Here is a 26,090-nt window from a genome sequence, read left to right as displayed (position 1 = left end):
AATATATTTCATATTAAATGACATCTTTGTTTGATGCAAGTAAACGTTAAGTTGGTTAATTGTTTTACATCAGTCACTTGGTATATCATTATTAACAAGTGTATTAACCTATCAAGGAACTTGTTTTGAAAACTGTTCAGCTGTGGCACCAAGATGGTATATTTCCGTTGATTTCCAAGTAGGATATAATATCCTCTAATTATTGAATATTATGCAATAAATATACAGTAAAACCTCGAATTGGAGCAATGGGCTTCCTTTGTTTGTGAACTTTGGATGGGCTTCTTTTCGAGGCTACTTTTGCAAAGTAAAGAGGGGTTGGGGGGGGGGAATCCTGCTATCTTGAAAAGAAGGGTGGGCTTCATTTCGAGGCTGATTTTGCAAACTAAAGAGGGGGCTTCAATTCCAGATGGGCTTCAATTCGAAGTTTTACGGTATAGGCCAAGTAACAATAAGATACGCAGTAACAACTTCCGGGACTTAACATGTTATATGTCAGATTGAGAAAAAATGACTTCTGGATGATCAAATAGCAAAATGGGTGATCAAAACATTCTATAAATTTAGTTTGAGAATGATAAATCATGTACTGAAAGTTTGGAGACACAATAAATCATATATTAATATATAACAGATATTTGGAATTAAAAATGAAACCTTACAAGAGGGCTGCTTCAAATGTTGCACCCATTTGCCTCAGAAACTGATAAGCTTATCCCCCTCCTCCATTTTGCTTCAGAAACCCCATAACCACTCCGCACGTCAAGAATACAAGCTCGCTTCCCTTGCCAAGTCCCTTCAGAAGCCCACCTCACTCCAAAATTTAGTCTACCGCTTATGGAATAAGGACTAACGACAAACTAATATGTAGGCCTAAAAAATCCAACTTGAGTATCTTTTAATTGTCATAGAAACATCATCATCATGCACTCGTACGATCTCCATAAAACGTTATACATACCATTCTTTATGTTTCTAGCAATAAAACAATATATTATCTTATCAGCTTTTATACATGACATATGCCTGTATAAAAGCAAAAAGAAAAAAAGGAAAAAAAAAACCCAAAGAACAGTTGCATAACAAAGAGGTCAGGGCCCATGGATAAGGCTTCTTCAGATCCCTTTACGCCAGTGATGCCCGACCTGGGAAAAATATTTGGGATCCAGTACACTTTTAAACAAATTTTTAACCTTTGCTTTAGACGTTATTTGTAGTATCATTTAGGTGCCTTATCAACTGCAATACCTTTGACATAGGCATAGACTTCGTTCACTGTAAATTGTTTTAACTGGCATTACTGTATATTTTAATTCAAATATTTTATTGCTGATCTGTTAGAATCTTTTTATATTTGTTTTTATGTATGCTTTATGTAAAGATGTTTAGTGAGCCACTTGACAGTGAACATCTTGTTTGTATGTTTTATCTTCTATTGCTTTTACCTGAAGTTAAAAATGGTTCAACTTTTGTCGCATTGCACTGAAAGTCATGAAAGAAATTCTGACTTCTAATTGCAGCTTACATGAACTTGTGGCTCTGTTAGAGGAAGCATGATATTCATAGTTGCAACGGTTTCCTTCTAAAAATTGGTTGATGATGTGACTGCAGTGTGTGGTAACTTGTTCCAAATACATAATGAGTAATGTTGCACTTGGCACCCCCCAGCCCCCAATCACTATTTTGATTTTCTACTGTATAATACAAACTACTGTAATTTTCCCCTGTTTTTTAAATGCTGAATGAACAAGATTATAAACTTTCAAGTAATATTCACTTTGTACAATATAGCTCATACTTTTTATATTTCTTTTACATCAAGGATGGTGTGAAATGATATTGCACATATATCCAGCTTATTGGTCCACACATGGAAATGTTGCTGTGGTCACCAGGCCTGAGTTGTGCCCTGAACATGTATCTATTTAACCTCGCTCACAAATCACCTCAATGACCTGAAAAGATATAAAGCAAATGAAATATTTTTTTAATTTAAAAACTAATAAAAGTTAGGATAATATGATGACAATAGGGAAATTGTTATTATTTGTAGTGAGTATATACAACAGTGGCTCCAAATATTTGCCAACAAGGGGTACTACATGTCCAATGGAGGGGTCAGAGCCAAGGGGCCCACTAGAGCCTTAGTTGGGGCTCCGAACAAAAAATCCCTGGTAAGCTTCATGGAGAGCGTTTATGGCTTAGTAATGATCAAAATTGTGTTTTAGATAAGGAATTGGCAATAAAAATAACGTTACTTGGATAGGCAAATTACTATTTTAAAAATTATTTGAAGACCTTGTCGTGGCGTCAGACGACAGAGGACCAGGCCTGTCCAGCAGGAGGTCCGAACCAAAGGGCCCACTAGAGCCTCAGTCAGGGTCCCCGAATTATATTTTTGGTGAAAGTAAACCAATGAAGTGCACCGTCACTGCAACATAAGCTAAAGATGAAATGATCAATCTTGCATTTTCATAAAGTTGAAGGGTCATACAACTGGCTATATTTAGTCAACCTACAGAATATTTTGCTATAAACTCTATAGCTCTAAATTATCAAGAAACAAATTTATTAATATTTTGGAATAAACTATATAATAATAATAATAAAAACCTATATCACGTTGTAGACACATGCTCCCCCAAGAGACTATTTTTTATCTTTCTTATTTCTGATATTTCCTCGAATTAATTTAATAAATGAAACCTTTCTAAGAATGATGTAATATTGCAACATTTTAATCAGTTATACTAATATAGTCTGATGTAATCTTGCATGCGATTGCAAATGGCTATTTTAATGCATATGATGAATGTAGGTGAAAGTAATAATGACAAAAAAAAAATTGGAAAAAGAACAACAAAATGTAATTTGCACTAAAATAATTTATTTGTAGTGCTGAAATAACATAACTTTTCATTAATGAGATTCTAACTTCTGATTAGCCAGGCTACTACTCAAGGTGACAGCCCCCTCACCCCAATTTGTTTAAGTTTTAGAACAACAAAAAGTACTAATTCAATATGTAAATAGAAAAAATATGATGGGTGGTTTGATTGAGATGTAGGCTATGTTCTCACATGGCTAACGGTTAGCAGGATACGGATCTGCTAACCGTTAACTGCTGTGCGTCCATACGAGAAAATCCCGATCCAGATACCAAAAATATGATGATCGAATCACTGGCCTATAAGAAACTGAAAACGTGTACGTGTGATTGGTTGATGATAAAAACGCGCTCAACTTGCTAACCGATAGCGCCTGCTAACCGTTAGCGGTATCCGGATACCGCTAACGGTTAGCACTAACCGATCCGGCGTTCTCATGCAGGTGCTAACGGTTAGCGCTAACAGTTAGCTCCTGATCCGGATACTAGGGCTCTCGTGAGAACCAGGCTATTGCTTATCTCTTGGTCAATGACCAGTGACCAGCAAGCTGCGTAAGAGCCAGAAACTCACTTCGTCGTTCGACGGTCGTACGACCATCAAATACAACTCCGCTTCCAGTGAGTGTTAGATGACGTAACACCATTTTCTGATTATCAGGGGCAGTCTGAATCGCGTCGGCCGACGAGTGTTGGACAGGGTAAGTGCCCAGCATAAGTTGCACGGTCATCACAGAGCTAGCTAACTAAATTTTATAAAATTTGGGTATTACAGTAAAATTAAATGCAAGCTGCTTTTCATTAATGATTATTCTTTAATTATGATTGCTTGATATCTGGACTAGGAACAGATTTTTGATGGATATGAATTAAACATAAATTTGAAATATGGGCCCAATATGGGTGGTTATTTGAATAATTAAATTCAAATATCACATTGAAATGTCATAAGCCACTGAGTAAAAGTGGGCCTTTAGCAACATTTTAATATATTGGTAGCTAAAATAAAATAAACAAAGTGAAAGTATTAAATGTCAAATGAATTAGCTGGCCATGTGATCACAACAGTTATGACTAATAATAACAGAAGTCACAGTAAACAATGCCAAACAATTATTACTGTTTGTTGACGATGCCAAAATAATATTATTACTGTATATGTAAATAATCATAATGGTTGTTTTATTAATTATTTCCATTTTATTTTTCTGCTTTTCATTTTTCCATTTCTTTATTTTGTTTATTTATTGTTTGAACGTTTGAATGGTGAATTAATCATATATCAAATTCTTGCAGTACACGATGTAGATTGTTCTGAAAATAACTGTTTTGTCAATGTGTTGACGTCATTAGGAGAATAATAACCGCAGAGAGTCTAAATAGGGAAATACTTATATGAATGGAAAGTGAGGCTTGCTGCTGATTGGTGGAAAAATAATCAATAGATGAGACTAGCTGTAAAAGATAAAATTTGATGTAAAAATAAAATTTGCCTATTTATCTGTTAACTCATATTGTTTTTATATATTTATTGTTTCATTGTGAAAGCAGGGAGCAACTATTAGAGGACCTTTTGAGGCAAATGTTTGTGACCACTAAATAAATAATAAATAAATTTAATTCATATATGATTCACAATGATATCATCACTATCTTCATCAACATCATAATATATTCAACATAATTTTTCAAACAATATAATTTTGTTTTGTTAATTTTTATGTATTTTTTATATTTATTCATTTTTGGCCTCACATTTTTTAATATATAATATATTATATTTTTTAGGAACTTTGTTATGAAATAAAACATAATCATCCTCAACACATTAAATAACATCAACATTGTTCTTGTCATCTTCATCACCACTATTGTCATCATATCATTGTTGTCGTCGTCACAGCCATCATCATAATAAGAACGGTCATATTTATGTGTATGTTAATTGGCAAGTAAAATATTTTACCTTTCTAACTTTCAATTGAGACCAAATTACTTATCAAGTTACTTTGTGCGACACAGAAAAATGATAAAACTGTGCTAAAAACCATAAAAATTATTTATAATCACAGCTGTTAATTAATCTATTCATCTCCAAAGCTAGTTCAAGGTAAGTGAACAACAAAAACTGATTCTGTAAAAGCAAAGCAGGTGACAAAATTACCAAGGTCCATTGCATATTACAACACTTTAGCAAGCTTAAATTGCTACAATATACTGTTACTGAAAGCATCTCTTTAAATATAAAGGCAAATATAACAACTATGTGTTGGCCAAGCCTAATCAACACAAAATCTAAACAAATTCAGGGTGTTGGCTTTTCCTTTTTACAAATTCTTTTTAAAATTTTTACTAAATTGAGCTCAAAATATTTACTGTAAGTATGATGTTTCAAAATTCCCCTTTTCAAGTTTTAATTAATAAATGTGATACTTTCACCTAAACTTTGTCTTGTAGTTACAATATTATAAATTGTAAAGCAAAGAAAGTGAGCAATTGTTGGTGCTAAACCCTATATTAATATTAAAAATTGCTAATTAATATACAGAAATACTAAACCAATATTTTGTACAAGATCAGCAAGACATGTTGCATTATATGGGGGAGGAGGTGAGCGGGTGGCTCCACTCCCATTTCAACTGTCAATACTGCACTTTATCTATAGATCCTTAAAAGCTGCAGCATTTTCCTAGTTTTGCAAATACCTGCACCGTACTAGAAGAAGCAAGGCAAGCTCTACGATATTTGTTTATTGATTGAAAATAACAACTTTGCCAAAAAAGATTCTGGGTACAGTAGAGTAATTTTGAGAGTGTGTGTATAATTTGTGAAGTGTTTTATACAGACTGCATGGAAATAATGCTCAGATATGTTTACTTTAAAGCTGGTAGAATGCATGGAAACCCTTGGTGTTTACACCGAATAAATCCATCCAATCCAAATTACATGAATGAATAGCTTATTATCGAATGCTAGGACAGATTATTATAGATTGCATGGACAGATTACATAGACTACAGATTGCATTCACAATTTATCATATATTACATGGAAAGATTATTATTGCATGGACAGGCTACAGATTACATGGACAGTTTATTATGTTATTACATGGACAGATTGTTATTGCATGGACAGATTACAGATTGCATGGACATTTTATTATATATTACATGAACAGATTATTATTGCATGGACAGTTTATTGTATATTACATGGACAGATTATTATTGCATGGACAAATTACATGGACAGACTACAGATTGCAGGGATAGATTGTGAAGCCAGAAAGGTATATGGAGTTTGAGGTAGTATGGATTTTAAGCTCTACTATGTTTGGTAAAATATTACATGAGGCTCTTGATAATGAATATATCTCAAGTAAAGTCATATACATACGAGTTACAACATGTACAAGAGTATCTTCTCCGCAAAGAGCAACTGATGCACATAAACAAATCACCTAATTAAGTAATAAACAAACACAGTAAACAAGGACAGAGTTGAGGCTAGGATATGTTTAGCTATAACATATTAAAAATGTTGTTTTTTTCTACAGACCAACAGAAAATAAGCTGTGTCTTAATTGTATCAACTTCTAAGACCCTGGGTTCAATAGTAAATGCTCATGGATTTTTCAAATCCAAGAACAGCTCAACTCCAAAAGCCTAATACTATGTAGCTTTCGATTATGCGACCATCGGTAAAAGATAGTAGAACATAATGGAGTTATGTAAGTGCAAATGCAAGCAGTTTGAGTTCTTGTTGTTGTTTGAATTCTAGGGTATGATCCTCTGAATCAGGGGCCATGGTTTCAGCTGAATTTGTAGCATATTTTGCAGAAAATGCATCAGTCACACATACATGAATCTGTGTTATGCTTGCTAGGACCAGAGATATGTCAGGCGTTATCTAATCCCGGGCGTGTGTTAAACCGTAGCATAACTAGGGAGATGTCCAGACTGGGTGATTAACGTAACACCAGCGTGTTTGGTCAAATCCTGGCCAAGTTTAAAATCATTGATGCATGACTGTCATAACTCAGTGGCATACACTAATCTGGGGGGGGGTCTGTTGGTGGACAGTGGCGGACCGTAGGGTAAAATGCAGGATATGCTAAGTATTGGCATACTAGGATGTGCGAGGGGCGCCCCCTCCCCCTGGCTGATATTGAAAACCAGCCATGAGGAAATTTAAAGCAGCTGAGAGTATAATGCGATAGGCCTGACTGTGACTTATCCTAGATACCAAAGTAGGCCAAACACTGGAAAACTTTGCTATTCCAATGAACTGTAGCATTCCACTAAAAAAATTAAGGTTTATATAGAAGATCCTGACTAAGAAATGCTAAATAAAACAGAGAAACTGGACTACTATATTTTTAAAATTTGTTTTAGCCAGTTGCTTGCCTTGACAGTCCGCCACTATTGTTAGATCAACGTCCGCCATTGATTGCATGTTAATACTGGCATTTGGTATGCCATGCACAAGTACACACCACTCGATTAACGGTACGCGATGTGTCTAAGGGTTACATCATTGAGCAATAAAAAAATCTCCCTAATAAAAATACTACTTCAGGAGATTCAGTGAGATAATAGGATACAGCCAGCAACATCTGACTTCTGCAATATTTTTCTTTTAATACCAAAACCACATCCTTAGCTGTAGTCTCTCATATGCTTGCCATTAAAATGAGACAGATTAATAACAATATTCTAAACTAAATTCATTATCCCAGCATTATGAATCCCATTAGATTTTTCAATATTTCCATGTTTTATCAGAACATGTGTTCCAACAGACACAGACATAACATTGTTTTCTATTCAATGTCCTGTGACCTAAATTCACTAAAAAACATACAGTATACATTCATGCTATTTTTACATGGTACATATGCAACTAAAAAGCCAAGAAAAATATTTTATGTTATGAATATCATGAATTTTATAAATTTTGGTAAATTTCTAAAATGTATGAAAATTTTTTGTAAATTAAATATTATAAAGTTTTATGATAGAGTTTTAGATCTAATTAGTTGTTAAGACTGACTGACACAAAGGAATGATCAATTTAGGCAAGATTCAAATGCCCATAGCTTCAAACAAAAAGTGATGTGTATGCCCGTAAAATCTATATTGTGGCACAAGGATATGACATCTCTAGACAACCGAAAATTGAGGCATGTCGTGGCGAAATGGTTAAGTTGTCGCACAGGCCAGTATTGAGGAAATGAGCTATAAAATATGGGAGCTCAAAAAATTGCCAAAAAATCCAAATTTGTTTTTCACTATAGATCAACAGTTTAATGTCTTATTAATCATATCCCAAAGTATTAGTTCTGGAAGTGGTAAACAAATCGTTTATTTAACATTATTTAGATAGTTAATTCTATTAAACAATGTATGCACAAATAACTTTGGAAGGCAATTACTCAAAATCACGTTTATCTTGACTCTAAGAGTCCTGTACTTTCACATTCCAATAACTTGGGCTTTAAATGTCCAATTTCATTGAATGACCCCTCATTTTAAAGATCACATACTCTGGTATCTGAAAATACCAATAACTTGAATTTAAATTTTTGCTACAACTTAGCCATTTTGCCACAACATGCCTCAATTGCACTAAATTTAAATTTACCTGTTCAGTAGTAACTTTCAAGAAGAATTGATCTGATTTTAGGACTTTCTGTGTGTGTGTGTGTGTGTGAACAGGTCAGAAGTAATTTAGATGAATTAACATGATTTTTGGACACCTAAAGTGTGAACATGGAAAGAATCCTACTTTAGCACTTGCTCTGTGTGTGAACAAGATTGAACAAAATGGCAGCATTTGAAAAGTACCTGTATTTCATTTTCATACAGTGTGTGAACCTGCCAAGTGTTCACTAAATGCTAATTAACCTCTGATTTATTCACACAGTAACCAGCTTTTTTCTAAGGCCTTATTACATGTACAATACACCAAGAATAAATTTGCATAAAATGTTTAATATGAATTTGATAATAGTATCACGGGTCACTTATCTTCTAAAATATATGTGGGGGGAGGAGGGTCGGGAGAGATAGCAGGGAGGGGATTTGAATCAGAATTGCCCCAGCAAAATGAACTTTAAAAATATCCAAAAAATTTTTAGTTCAAATTGAAACAGTAAAACTGCCAATGAATTTGTATAAAATTAACTCTTGCATTTAATGACTCATGGAACAACAATATAACTACCAGCAGAATATATTTCACACATACTCGTAATAATATTTGATGGGTTACTATCTGTCCAATCAGAGAGCTTGATTTCATAGTATTCTGGAATATCTGGCAAAAGGTATTAGCTACAGAATAGTGCTGAGAGATATGGAATATTTAATTAACTTGTTGACAAAGACTGATTTCAATGAAAGGTTTATTTCAGTTTGTTCATCGATTCTACTCACACTATGAATGTTATATGATATTTTTGATAGCAAATACTATAAATTTAGTAAATATATGCGTTGAATATGTAAACACTTCATGCAAATTAAACTAAATAATATTAAAGTTATATAAATTTTTTTTTGAACTTGAGAACGTGTTCTTAATTTTTGTTGATATCTATTTTTGCTGTTTATAATATTTATTGTTTATAATATTGCTAAAGAATCAAGTTTGAACTGTATAATAAAAGAAACACTATTAAAAGTGTAGCTAAAATAAGGCCTCAAAAGGGGGAAAAGTAAATGAAACAATGATTTATTATTTAAAAAAACCACATTATCCAGGATGTTGCTTCTTATTCTGTTTGTAGTACATATCATTAATATTGGCTGACAACAGCCATTCAGTATTAATAATGAAAACAAATTATACTTTCCTTTTATTATGACTATGACTAATATTAAGAATATTTTTAAGCTATATCCTGAAGTATTTGAATTTGGTCACATGGGCTAATGAAGGTCTTCCTTGGTGCCACATTTATAAATTGCTGTGTTGTACTTAGTTTTCGTACTAAATCCTTCAAAGCTGTTTAAATATGTGTATGAAGATAACAAAAAAACAAGAGAAAATAAAGTGACAGAATGAGCAAATTGAAAAAAAAAACAGAATCAATAATATAAACTAACCAGGGGCACCGGTGCAGTAAAACCAGCACAGTCATCTTATTTACGAGCAAGTTAAGGTGAAATATGGTTCAACGGAATAAAAGCAATGACGGAATTCGTTTTCACAACAAAATCGGCTCTATTACAATTTTTAAAACAATAGGTTATAATTTAATCCTGTGTGAACGTTAACGATGAGTCACACTGGTGATTAAATGATGATTCATTGGCACTGCATGAGTAAGAATGTTGAAGACCATTGTTTCAACATGTTTTTATAGATTTCATCAGCAGAAAAATTTTTTTTTTAACTTACACTGGGTTCCATGAGGATGGGGTCAAGACAACGATGGATAGTACTGCCAACAATTTCATCAAGAAGAAAGTGAACATGCTCTCTTCAAATGCAAGGACCCATCTACCTTTCGAATGCTAGCATAAAATCGACCTAGGCTAGGCCTAGGAATCGATCAAGTTTAGCTAATAATAGACTCAAATCCCTGTCTCTTATACACATCTAGTACCCAAAATATATAATTTCACACAAGTACCCAAAACGTTTGAGAATCAGAATTTTTGCATTTGTAAAAAGAAAATATACTGAAGGACATTTCTGCAAAATATCAATCACTAAATCAAACTGAGAAGTATAATAAAATCATTTTAAAATACAAATCTCAATAATAAACTATTGATTTTGGAATCTTTGGAAGCTGTTTTCTAAAAAGCTACATGGCTGATATCCAATGAACTATATATTCATAGCCTCAATAATACTCAAACCAACTTCCACCAAATAAACACTGTTTTAAAGAAGAATTCAAGCAGAATATTACAATAGCACAAACTAAATTTTGAATTTTCCAAACAGCTGGTTTTGCCAGAGATGATCACATGAGAAAATTTAAAAATTACACTTACTTTTCATCGCTTACAAATCTCCAAATGTACATGTCTAAATAGTGTGTATCTACTTGCATTTGTTGTAGCCCATAGCGACCAAATGTCCTTAGACGAACACATTCTAACAATGTCTTGGGAAGAAAAATATAAATATCATTATCTACTATTATTTAGTTATTTCTTTAAAGATAAACATTATAGCTTTGAGTATCAGATTATTGTTAAATTACGTATAGATATTTTACTAAGAAATTTTTCCCAACCCACTGTCTGTCTATGCAAGACAATATGAATATTATTATAAATCTGACACTTGGTAAGATAAGTATTTTCTTGTTCTAATTTTCAGTTATATGTTATTTTTGTTATTTGGGGGTCATCCATAATTTTCAACATTTTTTAAAAGAGCACAAAACATACTCTTTTCTGTGACCCTCCTACCTCCCCTTAACAGAGTACACCAAAAATGTTGATTTGTGTCATTTTGAGATCAACATTTTATCTTTTTCATAAAAGAGTACATGTGCCTACACTTTCAACCACCTCCCCCCTAAAGTGTATGTTTTGTACTGCTTCGAAAATGTTGCTAATTATGGATGGCTCCATGGTATTTATACAGGCCTATTGCTTTAGGTGAAGCAATTTTTTTCCCTGGTCATTGGGGCCACATGCTTCAGTGTTGCTGCCATATTGACACAGTAGCAGGCACCTCCACCAGGCAACCATTTATACTCCTTGGTGGCGAGAAGCAATGCAGATAAAGTGCCTTGCCCAAAATTAGAACAAAAATATATTCATCATGAGATTGATATTAATCCTACAATAACATTGATATTAATGATATGAATGTGTTCTAATCCTCTGTTGTCCAGTCAATCCTTTCTTATTGTATTATTATTATTATTTGAGTTTCACATATCATTATTAAGTGTCAATTACAGAGAATTGTAAATAAAGCTGACAGAGTGATCGGTGCTGAAGTGAAATCCTTGGAAGATGTTAAAAAAATTTCATACTTAAGAAATTTAATTATGCAATTATGATATCAATTGAGAAACCATGAGATTGATATTAATCCTACCACGAGACTGATAATAATCCTACCATGAGACTGATATAATAATAATAATAATAATAGTAATAATAATAATAATAATAATAATAATAATAATAATAATAATAATAATAATAATAATAATAATAAAAGCTTTATTTAAAGGAACTTTATTTAAAGGAACCCAGATGTTGTTTTGAAATTTTTGGGCTCAGCTCTATCTTAATCTAATTGGAAACTGACATTAAAGAGTGATAATAAACGTACAATAGACAGGCTTACCTTAAGACTAATCTTGATGATACCGGTAAGTACAGAAACTTTGGAGAATTCTACAGCACTGAAAATTTCAATCCGTTCTGAAAATAACTTCTGAATATTGGTCATGAGACTGTTGTCAAAATTTGTGCTAAAAAATCATAAAAAAAGAAAATTCCAATTATGAATAACACTTTTTTGACAAATTCAATACCTTAATAGTTAACAACTAAAAACAAATTAATCTTTCATTCACATCCAACAACTACACTAGTAAATGGCAGCAATGCATGTGTGGTTTCAGTTTCAGTTTTTATTGGCACACACTTTTACAACAGTGGCACACACTAATTAGTGGTGCGTCCAAACTTACAAATTAAATAACAGTGAACAAAAGTAAAATTGGAAACACAAAGGTAAACAGAAAAATCGGGGAATTAAACAAAATAGTAAAAGAAAAGAAAAGAAAAACATCCCAGAAATACAAAATTCAAATCAAAGGTTGTACAAAGTTAAAACATACTGCATTTCAGTAAAAGCAAGTAAGAAATAAATAATTAAAAAATCAAACTCATTTAATTGAGTTATGCACCAGCAATTTTAGACTCGACTGTGATGCAATATCAACTCTTTACAGAAGGCATTGCGTATATTGTACCTACCTTGGGGTGTAGTTTCTTGGCATTTCTTTCTTGTGATGTCGGGCTGAACTCAGGCTTAGCCTACGGCTTGAATCGCTGCTATGTGCCTTGCGCACACCCTCTTCGTACAAGTGTCCCACTTGGGTGTCAATGGCCGTCACATCTTCCACAACTCGTTTCATAACAGCACGGACATTACGAGGTTCGATTGTGTTTAACCAATCTCTGGTTTCTACACTCTTCCGTAACATCTAAACACAGGGTATATGAAAATGTTAGATTAACCAATTATATCTTAAAAGAGGTGATATACAAATTGCTCAAGACGTCTTTATAACATGCAAATAAAGGAAGTTGGTCATACTTAATCATGTATTGTTTCTGTCATAGTGAGTTTGTTTTTGCACTTACACAGTACTTCAAATTATTGCCTCTGGTAGAATGCCTCATTTCACAGTAGAAATGTTTGATTGCTTCAGCAAATATTACGATTTTCCAATCATATATTAACTGACTATAATAATAATAATATGTTAGATTTTATATAGCGTTTAATGCCAACAAGGTCTCTAATACCCCATTCAGACTAGCATCGCATTGCAATCGGTTGTAGCAATTGCAACACCCAATCGCAAAGTAAAATCGTGTGTGAAAGCTCACCAATAATAGTAGATATGATCGATATTGCAATTGTTACCCGTTGCGATTGGGTGCTACAATCTTTATTACTCCCGATTGCCGCAGAATCCGATCGCAGCGAATCAAAACAATTTTCACAGGCACTGTTTGGCTGAGGTCAGTCAGCAAAACATATTCCACAAGCACTGTTTGGCTGAGGTCAGTCAACATAGGCCTAGCCACCGGAGCCTTGCCCTATAGAATGTAAAATTTGTTTGTGTTGGTTTGAATGTGTTCGTTGATTGTGATTGGGAGTAATCAGTTTTGGATTACCACCGATAAAATCGCAACCGATCGCAACAGAGTGTAGTCTGAATAGGGTATTAGTGCTTCACATTATTACCCATGGTCATAGGATCAAGCACATATGGAACACATACTCTGCTTCCTGGGGAAGAATCCCATAATGTTGTAGCTGTAGTCAGCGCATTTTGTGTTTTAAGCCTATCAGGTACCAACTTTTACTTCTGGGAGGAGAGAGACAACCTTAAGGTAAAGTGTCTTGCCTACGGACACAAGAAAAAAGCACAGCGAGGGATTGAACCTCCGACCTCAAGGTTGAGAGGCAGAACCACAACCGCTACACCAAACCGTTCCTAGTGATGACTCACCTGTGAAATCTGCAATCCCTGTATCTGCACATACTGGTTAAGTAATTTCTGGGCTGTTTTCTTAGCTTTAGTTGCAAGGTCAGCTGCAGGGGTTACTTTACAGCGTGGGTCAAGTGAAAACTGGTTATCAGCTGTTGTAACCTGTAGAGTAAATATAGAATTTTCCATCATGTTATAAAATTAACAAATGAACGCTTTTTTAGCCTTTATATATTAAGGATTTTTCAAGATATAGGAGGAAATAGGGTTTGCAAAGAAAAAAAAGTGGCTGCAGGAAGCAGAGAAGGTTACAGATGATTGTAAAATATAGCAAGAGAGGGAATAAAGTTTCAAAGGAGGGCAGGAGAGGATGCAAGGCAGGGTAGGAAGGAGGCTGGAACAGACAGGATGTTGCAAAAGAGTGCAAGGGTTGAATGCCAATGAAGAATGTTTAATAGTAGTTATTTGGTTGCAATATTAATAATATTTATTGTCTATCTGTTTAAATTACTACTAACTTACAATTTGTGAGATTGTTGTGTTGCTAAAATCCATGTGGAGTCTCGACAGAAGCAGAATAATTGCTGCTGGGGCCGACCCTTTCTCACCACTACGCTCACAAAGATCCTAAAATGTTAAATTTAAAATCTTTAACACAATAACATAACATAATATTAAAACAGTGGTGAGACTGATGCATAATTTATAGAAACATCATCAGTACCACCGGTTATATTATATTTTGCAATTTATCGTCATTTTAAATACTCAAAGAAACTTATCTAATTGCATTGAAAATAAAGAATTTTAAAGAAGTTTAGATAAAATTAATAAATCAACAAAATATGAGTAAGAAAATTTGGTATGTGACTAAATATTAAAATTAACAATGTTAGTAGACAGGAGTTAATTATACTTACACACGATGCCTTGAACAAATACTTAAGAAATCCAACAACCACTACTTCCCTGACGTCATGAACACAGAAAGTGCCCTGGAAGTAAGCTGTGTTTGCAAAAGTCAGGTCTGAAGATGTGAATCCCTAAAAGTAAAATATTATTATTAATATTATTGTTTTTAAAGCCTAAAGCTCTGTCCAGACTATCAAATTTTCTTTGACAAATAAACTGTTTTATGTCCATATATAGTCATGATTTGCCTATATATGGTCATGATGTGATGTCATCATGACCATATTTAGGCATGTCACAAGTCTAGACAGGGCTTAACACCTAATCATTAATTGACTGTGGTCATTGCCTCACCTGAAGGTTGGCAAGAACCACTTTCATTTGCTCAACAATTGACGATGACATCATCGTCAGCATATCCATCAGGTTTGATGTCTCCTGCTTCCCTATGAGTCGCGGTGTACATAGCTTCTGTCGCACATCAGTTGTGCATTCAATGAAATGATTCTTCAATCCTTCAAGGTAGAATAGCGACCTCTCTCGGGCAGCATTGGCTACGATTTCTGTACCTCGAACGATGATATTGAGCTCAGGAAGAAGCTTGTCAACAGCTTGGAGACGGCGATGGAACCTGTCTAGAGCTCTGACCAGCATCGAGTTCTCAACCGATTCCTTCTACATGTGGAATATAGTTTAAATAAAAATGAGGTAATTAAAGATTCAGGCTTTCATATATGCTATATTATACAAATAATGAATGTTTATGAGTGCAATGGGGTAGAATATTTCATTTTCACCGAATTAAATATTCTACCCCATTGCACTCATAAACATTCTTTATTTGTTTTATATAACACCTAACTGTATCTCGCATGCTCTCTTCAAATGCAAGGACCCATCTACCTTTCGAATGCTAGCATAAAATCGACCTAGGCTAGGCCTAGGAATCGATCAAGTTTAGCTAATAATAGACTCAAATCCTTACCGCTGAAGCTGGCAAAATACTCCATATGGTTAACTGCATATTTTATTGCCTTTTTTGTTGATTCGGCATCACTTTCATTCAGTAAATCCTCCAAACCTTCTTCGCTCAAAAGTACAAATGACCCCAGTACCAAATAGACCTGCGATTTTATCAATGGAGCAAGGGCTACTGAATGACCAACTCCTTGTTGACGCGCGCGGGGTGCCCAGGCTAGGCAAGTTCATTTTTCTCGCTCGTGTTGCATTTGAGATTTCTGTCGTCTTGGAGATAAGAAAGTACTATTCAACGATCGTTGACTAGCACTCAAATAACTATGGATTAGTCATTTTAAATCAATCTCATGTGACCTGTTTTCAACTAATCAAATTAATAGAATATATACAGGTGTTGTATAAACTTGGCTAAGAAATTGTATGGATCATACCTCAGCTTGAATCCTTAGCTCAACGCAGGAGAAATACTGCTCCATCCTGGACTTGACAAACTCTGCCAACTTGGAGTGGGCTATTTCCTGCAGTTGCTCCTGCTCCTGAGGACTATGGAATTGGTAAAAAAAAAAAAAAAAAAAAATCTTTCATCTGTTTATTATTCTCCATTGTACAAGAAACAAATTTGTTTTTTAAACAACTAAATATCTCTTTTATGTTACAACACATTTCTTTCTATAAGTAAAAGGATATTCTGGTATATGATGGTTATGAGGAATTTCGTAATTTTTGGTTATTCAACAGGCACGTGCTTTCTGTGATTCCTCAAGTACATATCTTATTAATTAACTACTGTACATGCCTAAAGTATGGATACTCAGAAGGGACACAAAACAAATATACAACATGTCTAAAATACATCCCTTCTGAAAAGGTTAAAACAAAATTTAATAATGTGAACAAAAATATGTTCGTTGGCTGTTTCTGGTGGCATAATACAGGTCTCCCTCCAATTAAAGATCCTTCTAATTAAAGACTACCTCCAATTAAAGACCACTTCTCTGTGGTCCTAAATTTACTAACATCTTTTATTTTTATTATTTTAATTAGAGACCAAAGCTGCTAAAGACCATTGGAACCTGGTCCCAAAAGTGGTCTTTGATTGGAGTGAAACCTGTACTTTCTAAACACAACAATAGACTGTTAGTGCCTATGAAAAGTTGATTAAGATCCATTAATTAATAATTTTTCGCAGGTTATGCCCATAAAAACTGTACTCAATACCAATTCAGTGCAGAACACATTGTAAGGACAGTACTTACTCTGAATGAGTTTGCCTGTTCACGAACAGTTCCTTGTAAGATGCAATCACTAGACAGATGTTACCAAGGAAACTAGTACAACCTTTGTGAATGAATTCCAAAATATCCTAAGAAAAAAAAACAAAAAAACAAAAAACACAATTAAAATCATGGAATTGTAAATCACGACACCTGTCCATTGATTTACTATATCAGTTCAACTTGTTACGAATTAGTTTATTTCAAGCTTTATGATTAAATTATGACACGACGATCATGATTATGATAATAAAGTTAACTATAAATGCTCCTTTTAAGCAGCTCAGCAAAACCATAGCCTTCCCACATTGTGATTTTTCTCGCCTATTTACATGCATACAAAAGATTGTTGCTTTATCACCATATTGCATTGTGCAAAGTTTGAAACTAATCAGGCTTAAAAAACTTTAGTTATCATGGTAACTAGCCTATAATATGCTAATGAGCAATTATCATAATTACACATGTACCAAAAACAATAGACTCTGTCTTCTTATTACCATCTTGCATTCTACCAAGTTCGAAACCAATTGGACTTAGGGCAATTTCATGGTAGCGGAATCACTATTTTGCTGAACTTTTTAACTTTAATCTAATGTCATCACTATTTTGCTGAACTTTTTAACTTTAATCTAATGTCATATTTACACTCCATTCTAATTCTTGGAATAATTATCATATTTACATAACTATGGAATCCATCTATAATTTCCACCCTAGTTTTTTTTTTAAAACCTATCACAATTTTGATATAATATCAAAAAATATGTATGGTGGCGGAAAGACAAAAAAAAAAAACCCTCTATTTTTACCACTTCACATTTTACTAAAACCCTCTGATTTATGAAAATGATTTAAAAATTGAATACATCTCAGTTAATCATAATTTAGTGTAGTATTGAATGCAAAACATTGATTTTTAAAAATGTTTATAGTTTTGGATATATTTATAAAAATATAAGACCATGTCTGGTAGCGGAATCACAGTAGCGGAATGACCATTGATAAAAGTGCATTTGAAATTAATATTTATGAAAAACCTTCTTGACAAAATGTAAAATCTTTCACTTTTTATGAAAACAATGCTGAAGCAATTCACTTGGTATTTGAAACAAAATTTATTTTACTTTATCAAGTCTCAAACACAATTATAAAAATTATGAAAATTAATAAAAATATTGGATTGTTTACACTGTAATTACCAAAACACAATAACATTATATTTTTAGTTTAGAGTTTGCCTATTCTATACTTAAAAACATTCTGAGTAATTTAGTTGTTTAATTATTTAACTTAATCAAATATATAATATCATTCATGAATATAATTATAGTGGCGGAATGACAGTAGCGGAATGACATTGGAATATTGCTATAATTTACTGGTGATTCTTAAGTATATTAACAACACACACAAAAGCAGCATGTGAATTTTCACAAAATTACAGATGTTAATGGTCAATCTGTTTGTTTGTAGAGCATTTTCCGTTGCTGCTCCCAAGGTGTGGAATAGCTTGCCTATCTTTGTTCGTGAGTCTCCTTCTGTTGAGATATTTAAAAATCGTCTCAAGACTCATCTCTTTAGTTTATTTTAATTTGCAAATTTCTAGCACATAGAGACCTATGGATTTTGCGCTTTACAAATCCAAATTATTATTATTATTATTATTATTATTATTATTATTATTATTATTACATGGAAGCATTAAAACCTCACAAAGCATCAGTTCTCTGCAGCAGTTAATGGCATTTTGGTACTCGTGCGATCTCGATGATAAAAAATAACAAGTGATGCAGTATTCTTTAAGATGCATAAGAATACATTCGTCACTGGTTTGTGAGCCAATAGCAAGCACTTAAAATTAGTAGGTGGAGTAAAAACCTACCATACAAATTTAATTAAGTTGTTTATTATAAGAAAATTTATTTGATTAACAAGTACCTCTTTGAAGCAAAACTCTAAAGTAGAAAGTTTATTGGAAGTTTCTGAGAAAAGTACACCTCGCCCCTTTTCCCATACCTAAACTTGCATTTGAACAACAAAGTTGATCCAAGCTTTAATTATTGTTTATTTGTATCATTTAACCATTGAAATTTGTTAATCCATTTGATACTTGGAAAAGAAGTTGAATTTTGTTGCTATCTTAGTGGGTAGCATATTTTGGTAGCGGAAATACACGTGATTCCGACATTTGGTAGCGGAATCACGTTTTTAAAACCTTTATTTCTAAAAATATAAAAAAAATTTTTATTTAAAGCCTATTGTTTTCTGACACATCTATCAGTAGTCTATTATCACCTGTACTTTTATTTTTGGAAAAATAAATACTTTTGGAAAAAAAAAATGGTGGTAGATTTGATTAAAAATAGGGCTGCAACGGGAATGCTTATACCAAGATCCCATAATTATGGTGATGATAATGATGATGAAAATTGTGATGATGACAATTGACAATGATGAGTATGATGATAATTATAACATTAATAACAATAATGAATACAAAACAATTGTTAATGATGATAATGACAAAAATAAATGTGATAAGGATGATAATGATGATGATGATATAACTAAGTTGCTAACCATTGGCATATTTCTCATATACTTCTCAGATGGTCTTTCATCAGTCTTTTCTGATGACTCTACCATTTCATCTTCTGGTGTGGAAACTTCTAGAACACTTGTAGGATTTACTTGGGCAGACATTTCAGACAGATCTTCATCAAGTTTCTCCTGGGCACTAAAATACAAAGAAAATAGTATAGTGAGAATAATCAATAAATGAAGATAAGAATTTAAAAGAAGAAATTCATGCTGTCAAAAATATTACTATCCTGAGCTCTTTGTTCTTGGATTGGATACACTGAGCTCGTTGATTTAGTAATATTTGGGAACACCAACGGACTGTTTCAATGTATATGCTAAGTGGGGAAATACATTTTTCATCATTTTCACAAGAGTAAACATATGCTAAGAGAGATGGGCCAACACCTGTATGTACTTTTTAAATGAAAATAAAGAATTGATGATCTCCAAATGACAATAATAATAATAATAATAATAACAATAATTTGAATATTTATTAAGCACTCTTACACAGATGGTCTAACAGTGCTATTACAGAAAAGATAATTGAACAAGATGAGTTTAGAGAGCAAATTTTGAACTGTTTCAAGGTTATAGAATGACGAACTTCACAGGGTAGTCCCTTCCATAGGGATGGTCAGTGGCATAGAAACCCTTGTGAAAAGGCAACAACAATCAGCATTTTATTAAGCAATTTTCTGCAGAGGAAGGGGGTCACAAATAAAAGTATTTTTGTTACTCTTTTGAAAATGATGAGCAGATGGATGACCTCGACACTTCTATGATACGTACCGTGCCAAAAACTCATCGCAAAGCTCATCTGCGGGCTCCTTCAACTGCAACAGAAGGTCAACACACTCTGCAAGCTGTTTTGGAGTTGACTATCAAAAAAAAATTAACAAATAATAAAAAAATGAATTTACATTGATCATGAGTTCTAGGTATATCACTATATAATTATTGATGTAATATTTTGGTCTTTGTTATAGGATTACCTCTTTGTCTCTAAATTGCTCTCGCAGCTTTGATCGCAACTCAGCGACAATTTCACTACAATCTTGCTGTATACCATGAAAGGACGGCATGTGTTGGTATTGGTTGAGGACAGCTCTTGTCTTGGCGTAGTATCTGAAGCACAAAAACAAAAAATAAATGCTTTAACTTGATTTCAGTCTGCAAACCTATTGAGAGCAGGGGCAGATCCAGAGATGTCCAAAAGGGAGGGGGGCTGGAAGTTGGGCCGATCGAGACAACACCATGCTAGGGGGTCGGGGGGCATGCCCCCACTAAAATTTTTGTCTTCTAGACCCTCGAAAATAACATTTGAGGCGTTCTGAGCTATCGTTTTTTTTCTCTTTTTTTCTTTTTTTCTTCTTTATTTTACCATTCACTATGGGGGGAGGAATATAATAAGGATACATATAAATCCACAATATCCATAAATAATTGACCCAAGACCAAGTTTGGTTTCTTCCACCTTTATCCTCACCACATCATTCTGACTGGTGGTAACCACTGTGTGCACAGTAAACCATAGGGATCATTGTATCCCTAGTTCTATTCCATCAATCTGCTCACAATGAAATACAGTCATTCAGAGAGAGATTTTTAAGATGTTGACTTTGTGTACATGGTGCATGTATATGTTAAGGATCATTTTCAAGTGTACAGCACTGCAGTGGGGCCCAGCCAAATTACCTAATTATTCTTCTAGGATCAATTAAATTGCTTTACATTACCTACCATCATTAAAATTTATTGGATGTACTCTACCTGACGGCCTGTCCATATGCTTTCATTTCAATACACTTCTTTAACCTCGCAGGAAGTTCAAATAGAAATTGCAACTGTTAATATAAAACAGACAAATTATTGATAACAACATGAGAAAGAATCTCCCCAGGATTTCTATAACAATAACAGGATGTCAGTCATATAAGACTTGCCATTCCAAAACCAGCATGTGTTGCCAATTGTTAAACTAGTAATTAGCATAAGAATATGGCAGTATTGTATGCTATAGTATATAATATATATGTATAGTATATAATACTTTTTACTCATAACTATGGCAACTGTAAGTCAATTCCAGTACATGACCCATCATTTTAAAGTTTAAAATGTGGAGAATAAAAGAATAAATTAAAAAGTCAATTTCCATTTTTTGATGGGCTTCACACTATTATCTGATTCAATTACATATTTCCCTCTATGCTTATTTTGGAAGGCTAAGAAAGAATAACAACCTTTTTAAGGAGTGAATGAACTCCGCTGAGCTTGGATATTTGCTGTCGTCTCTCCTGCAATGTGTTACTAATCCCTGCGCTGAATTCGGTAATGGCATCCATGTTTGTTGCTAGTCGATCCATCTCATCTTCCATTTTTTTGAAATCATTTTTCATCTGTATACAAAATTAAAACTTGATTACTGTTGTTGAACCAGAATTCTAATATGATTTCACAAAGTAGACCTAACATATGGAATGATATGCCAAACATATCTTTATGGGACTTTAAAAAATGTGCATCAACTGCTTTTTAACTTCAATGTCACCAAATAACTTACCATATTTATTTAAAGAAGAATTTTTGAGGGGGTGTTTATTCTAGGAAGGCGTTTTTGTGTAAAATGTATATGTATATACACAAATAAATGCCCCTTAGTGCTTCTGGTAATGTGGAACTACAACACATACCGTCTAATTGCCTTATTTCTTGATTCTAAAGACTTACTAATCACAACCAGGTTAGTAAAGATGTAATTCTACTGAAGTAGAATATTAATAGGATGTGTTGAGAATGATGTTGCTTCCATTAGTTTGTTTACAGTCATTTGAGGGGCAGGAGCATTTAATGGAAGAAAAAATAAATGCCCGGGTCATATATTCGAGGAAGGCATTTATTTCAAATGAGGCTCTGGAAGGGGCTTTTATTCAAGGGAGGAGCTTATTTAATGTGGGGTATTTATTTGAATAAGTACGTTATTTTTATTTATCAATATATGTGGCAAAGACAAGCCAAACCAGTCACTCGTCGCAAATCGTGTTTCAGAGAAAATGGCCAAATCATGCTGGAATGTCAAATTTTTAAAAATCTATTTTATTGCACTAAACTAACCTTTATATACCTACACATCATCCTATGCTGTTATTTTCCCAATGTGCAATGTTAAAACAACATTTTTGAAGAATTTGATGATAGTTTCTGCATGAGAAATGCCTGAAATCATAAACTTTGAAGGCTGATTTCTCATATATAGTTCTTTAAACAGCTGTATGTTTAAACGCTTGTAACTTTATAAGGAAATGTTCGATTTGAATGATTTTTTTACCATTTTACAGCAATTATTTTACTCTCTAACACTGTATTAATAACTCAAAATCGATTTTTGCGACGAGTGACTGGTTTGGCTTGTCTTTGCCACATATATTCTTTATTAGGTCAACTGAAATTTTACAATTGGGGCAGAGGTTGCAATTTACTAGTTTAGTCATGTGACTTACCTTCCTAATGGTATCTGTTGCACTAATAAACTTATTATAATTTTCATAAACAAGTGTTTGCATGTCACTGTCAAGGGAACGGATTTCTGAAAAGTCGAAAAATAAAAATCGTGTGAATTGAGTTTTCATAGACAGCATAAATAACCACTCAATCATTTGTCATATCAATAACATTCAATGTTGCACTACAAAAATAATAAAATATATAACGACAAATATGAATTTAAAAAAAAAAAGAAAAATAGTACAAAATTTATATTATGAAAATGGCTTACACAACCAAATAAGAAAAGAGAAAATTGTAAAACAGTAATTGGAAATGCAAAGAAGCATGTTTTATACACTATACCTTCTATAGAGGGCGAAGTGCCAGGAAAATACAAGAAAGGGTGATGCAAAACAGAATGGATTGATGAAATTAGAAAGTGACAACACACCATACAAATGGCGAGATAGAATGCCAAACAATGTCTTTTTTTAAGGACGTCTTTGACATCATCAACATATTTATCATCCCAATCACCATCATCCTCATACTTATAACCATCATCACTGTCATACCGTAAAACCTCGAATTAAAGCTCTGGGCCACTTTTTTTTTTGTTGCAAACTTTGGATGGGCTTCTTTTTGAGGCTACTTTTGAGAATGGGGCTTCTTTTCAAAATGAATGCTGTAAATTTTGTGAATTTTTACTATAATATATAAGGCTACTGTAATATCAATCTGTATCATGGAGTGTATTTAACTGGTATTAAATCACCTAAATTACTGTATAAACCAAGCTTGTTTTAAATTTATTTTGTTTTGAAATTCATGTACAGTGTATGTGCTGTACTATCTCAAAAAAAATCCCATGGGCTTCTTTTTTTTAAGAAGCTAATTTTGAAAACTAAAGAGGGGGCTTCAATTCGAGCTGGGCTTCATCTCGAGATTAAGCCCACTAGGCTTCAATTTGAGGTTTTACCGTATATATCTTTCTATCTATTCCTGTTCATCACCATCCCATTATAATCATCATCACTATCATAATCATCATCACTATCAAAATCATCATCATCACAATCATCATCATAATCATCATTCTCCTTTTTTGTAAATACCATATAACAAATTAACTGAATCTTACGTTTCACCATGTCACTTTCCCTGTCAATCAACTCGTTTAGTCTCTTTTCCTTCATCAACCTTGAAAGGTACACCTGTGGATCAAACTGAGCTCCGTTGATGTCAATGGGATTCGAATCCTGGTTCTCCTTACTTGTGTCTTCCATTCCATAGTAAAGCTTCAGCATTCCATGCTTCCGTCGTCTGCGGATCTCTTCACTAGCATCATCCATTTTTTCTATTTGGATAAACAACATCATAGTTAGTTAATCATAATGTGTAAATTATGTTCCTGGTAGGCGAATCAAAATTAATTACTGTATGTTAAAACAGTCTCATGTGGTCTAATTTGTCTGTCCAGACTTCTTAAAAAAGGGAGGATCTTAATTTTTACAAAACAGTTGATTCTGAAAACCGAAAGGTCCACTGATTAATCTCAGATAAGAAAGTATAATACATACTCCAAGTATTGAAATACACGCCATCGTGTTGGGATTCAAAACAGTTGATTCTGTTTTTTTTATGTTAATAATCTGGAGATCGTGGGTTCGAGTCCCACCCGAGAACAACTTGCGATTTTTTTTCGCAGTTGTTTTCAAATGTACTGAGTATTCGGTACATTTCCACGTCAGGTAGGTAAAAATTACACCTATACAAATCATGTTTTGTAACTGAATCCTAAATAAACCCAATCCAATTGAACAAATGAACGTATTCAAGTAACAAAAAAATATGCTCAAGTAGATAAAAAATTACCTATCACATTAAATTTGTGAGGCAGCCCCCCACCCCACCTCTACTTAATTATTTGAGCACCCCCACTTCACCTTCACGCACCCCAATCAGACTAACTCCCCCTCCCCCAGTTCAAGACTGCTGAACCTACATGTAGATACACCACTGCAATGAATGAAATGAAAATTTAACCTTACATTTTCTAGCTAAGTCTAGGCTAATGGGTGGGGACAGGAGCTTGTAATCAGATTTGCCAAAGTAATTTAAAACATAAAATAATTATTAAAAGTAACAAGACCTTTGAAAATTTACACAGTGCATTTTGTCATTAAAAACAATAAGAAAAAAACAATTTAGGCTTAGGCTTAGCTTAGGCCGTAGGCCTAGGCCTATGTTTTGGATTCGCTCAAAAAGTAGCATCCGCTCGTATTGCAGGGAGTTGTTATTTATAATGCTTAGTGCCTACCCTATACACAGAATGCAATTAATCACATATATTTCCCTAGGCCTAGTCCTACAGCACTCCTACATAATGCGGTAGAGCATCCAGGCATAGGCCTAGTAGCCTGGCCGGAGTCCTAGCCTAGAGGAAATGAGAGTAGGCTACCTACTTGCCCTCCTTCCTACCCGCCAGGCAGTGTTGTGGCCGGCGGGCTAGCGGCTAGCCTAGGCCTCTTTTTTTTTACTCCCTAGTTTAGGCCTAGCCTAGAAGTAGTAGGTCTCCATTACAATGCCAGACTTAAGGGACGTATAAACCTAAATTATACGAGTAATTACACAAAATGAAAATGTTTCACTGTACCTGAAGAGGCCATTTTTAGGTAGCTTAGGCCCAGGGCTAGGGTTGCTGCTTTCCTCCTCGAAACTCGAGCACATTGGTGTGGCAGATTTGCGCATG

General features: G+C 33.8%; 1 protein-coding gene across 1 annotated transcript; it reads right to left on the bottom strand.

Moving 5' to 3' along the window:
* Positions 1-1,445: 1,445 nt before the first annotated feature.
* Positions 1,446-26,080, bottom strand: LOC117102576 (vacuolar protein sorting-associated protein 51 homolog). Its single transcript, XM_033242900.1, has 20 exons — positions 25,995-26,080; positions 24,480-24,695; positions 23,353-23,438; positions 22,096-22,251; positions 21,623-21,696; positions 20,845-20,977; positions 20,642-20,730; positions 19,847-20,003; positions 17,246-17,352; positions 16,421-16,532; positions 15,366-15,686; positions 15,020-15,142; positions 14,622-14,726; positions 14,121-14,261; positions 12,853-13,082; positions 12,215-12,341; positions 10,897-11,009; positions 10,819-10,822; positions 10,292-10,366; positions 1,446-1,955 (listed from the first exon to the last, which is right to left on the bottom strand). The coding sequence occupies exons 1-20, from the start codon at positions 26,005-26,007 to the stop codon at positions 1,926-1,928; spliced, it is 2,412 nt and encodes an 803-aa protein (XP_033098791.1). The 5' UTR covers positions 26,008-26,080; the 3' UTR covers positions 1,446-1,925.
* Positions 26,081-26,090: the final 10 nt, after the last annotated feature.

Source organism: Anneissia japonica, unplaced genomic scaffold (assembly GCF_011630105.1).
Source record: "Anneissia japonica isolate Jap-2015-1 unplaced genomic scaffold, ASM1163010v1 scaffold1489_len2284818_cov182, whole genome shotgun sequence".
NCBI classification, from domain to species: Eukaryota; Metazoa; Echinodermata; class Crinoidea; order Comatulida; family Comatulidae; genus Anneissia; species Anneissia japonica.
Note: the sequence above shows the minus strand (reverse complement) of the source record. Positions and strands in the feature narration are given on the sequence as shown.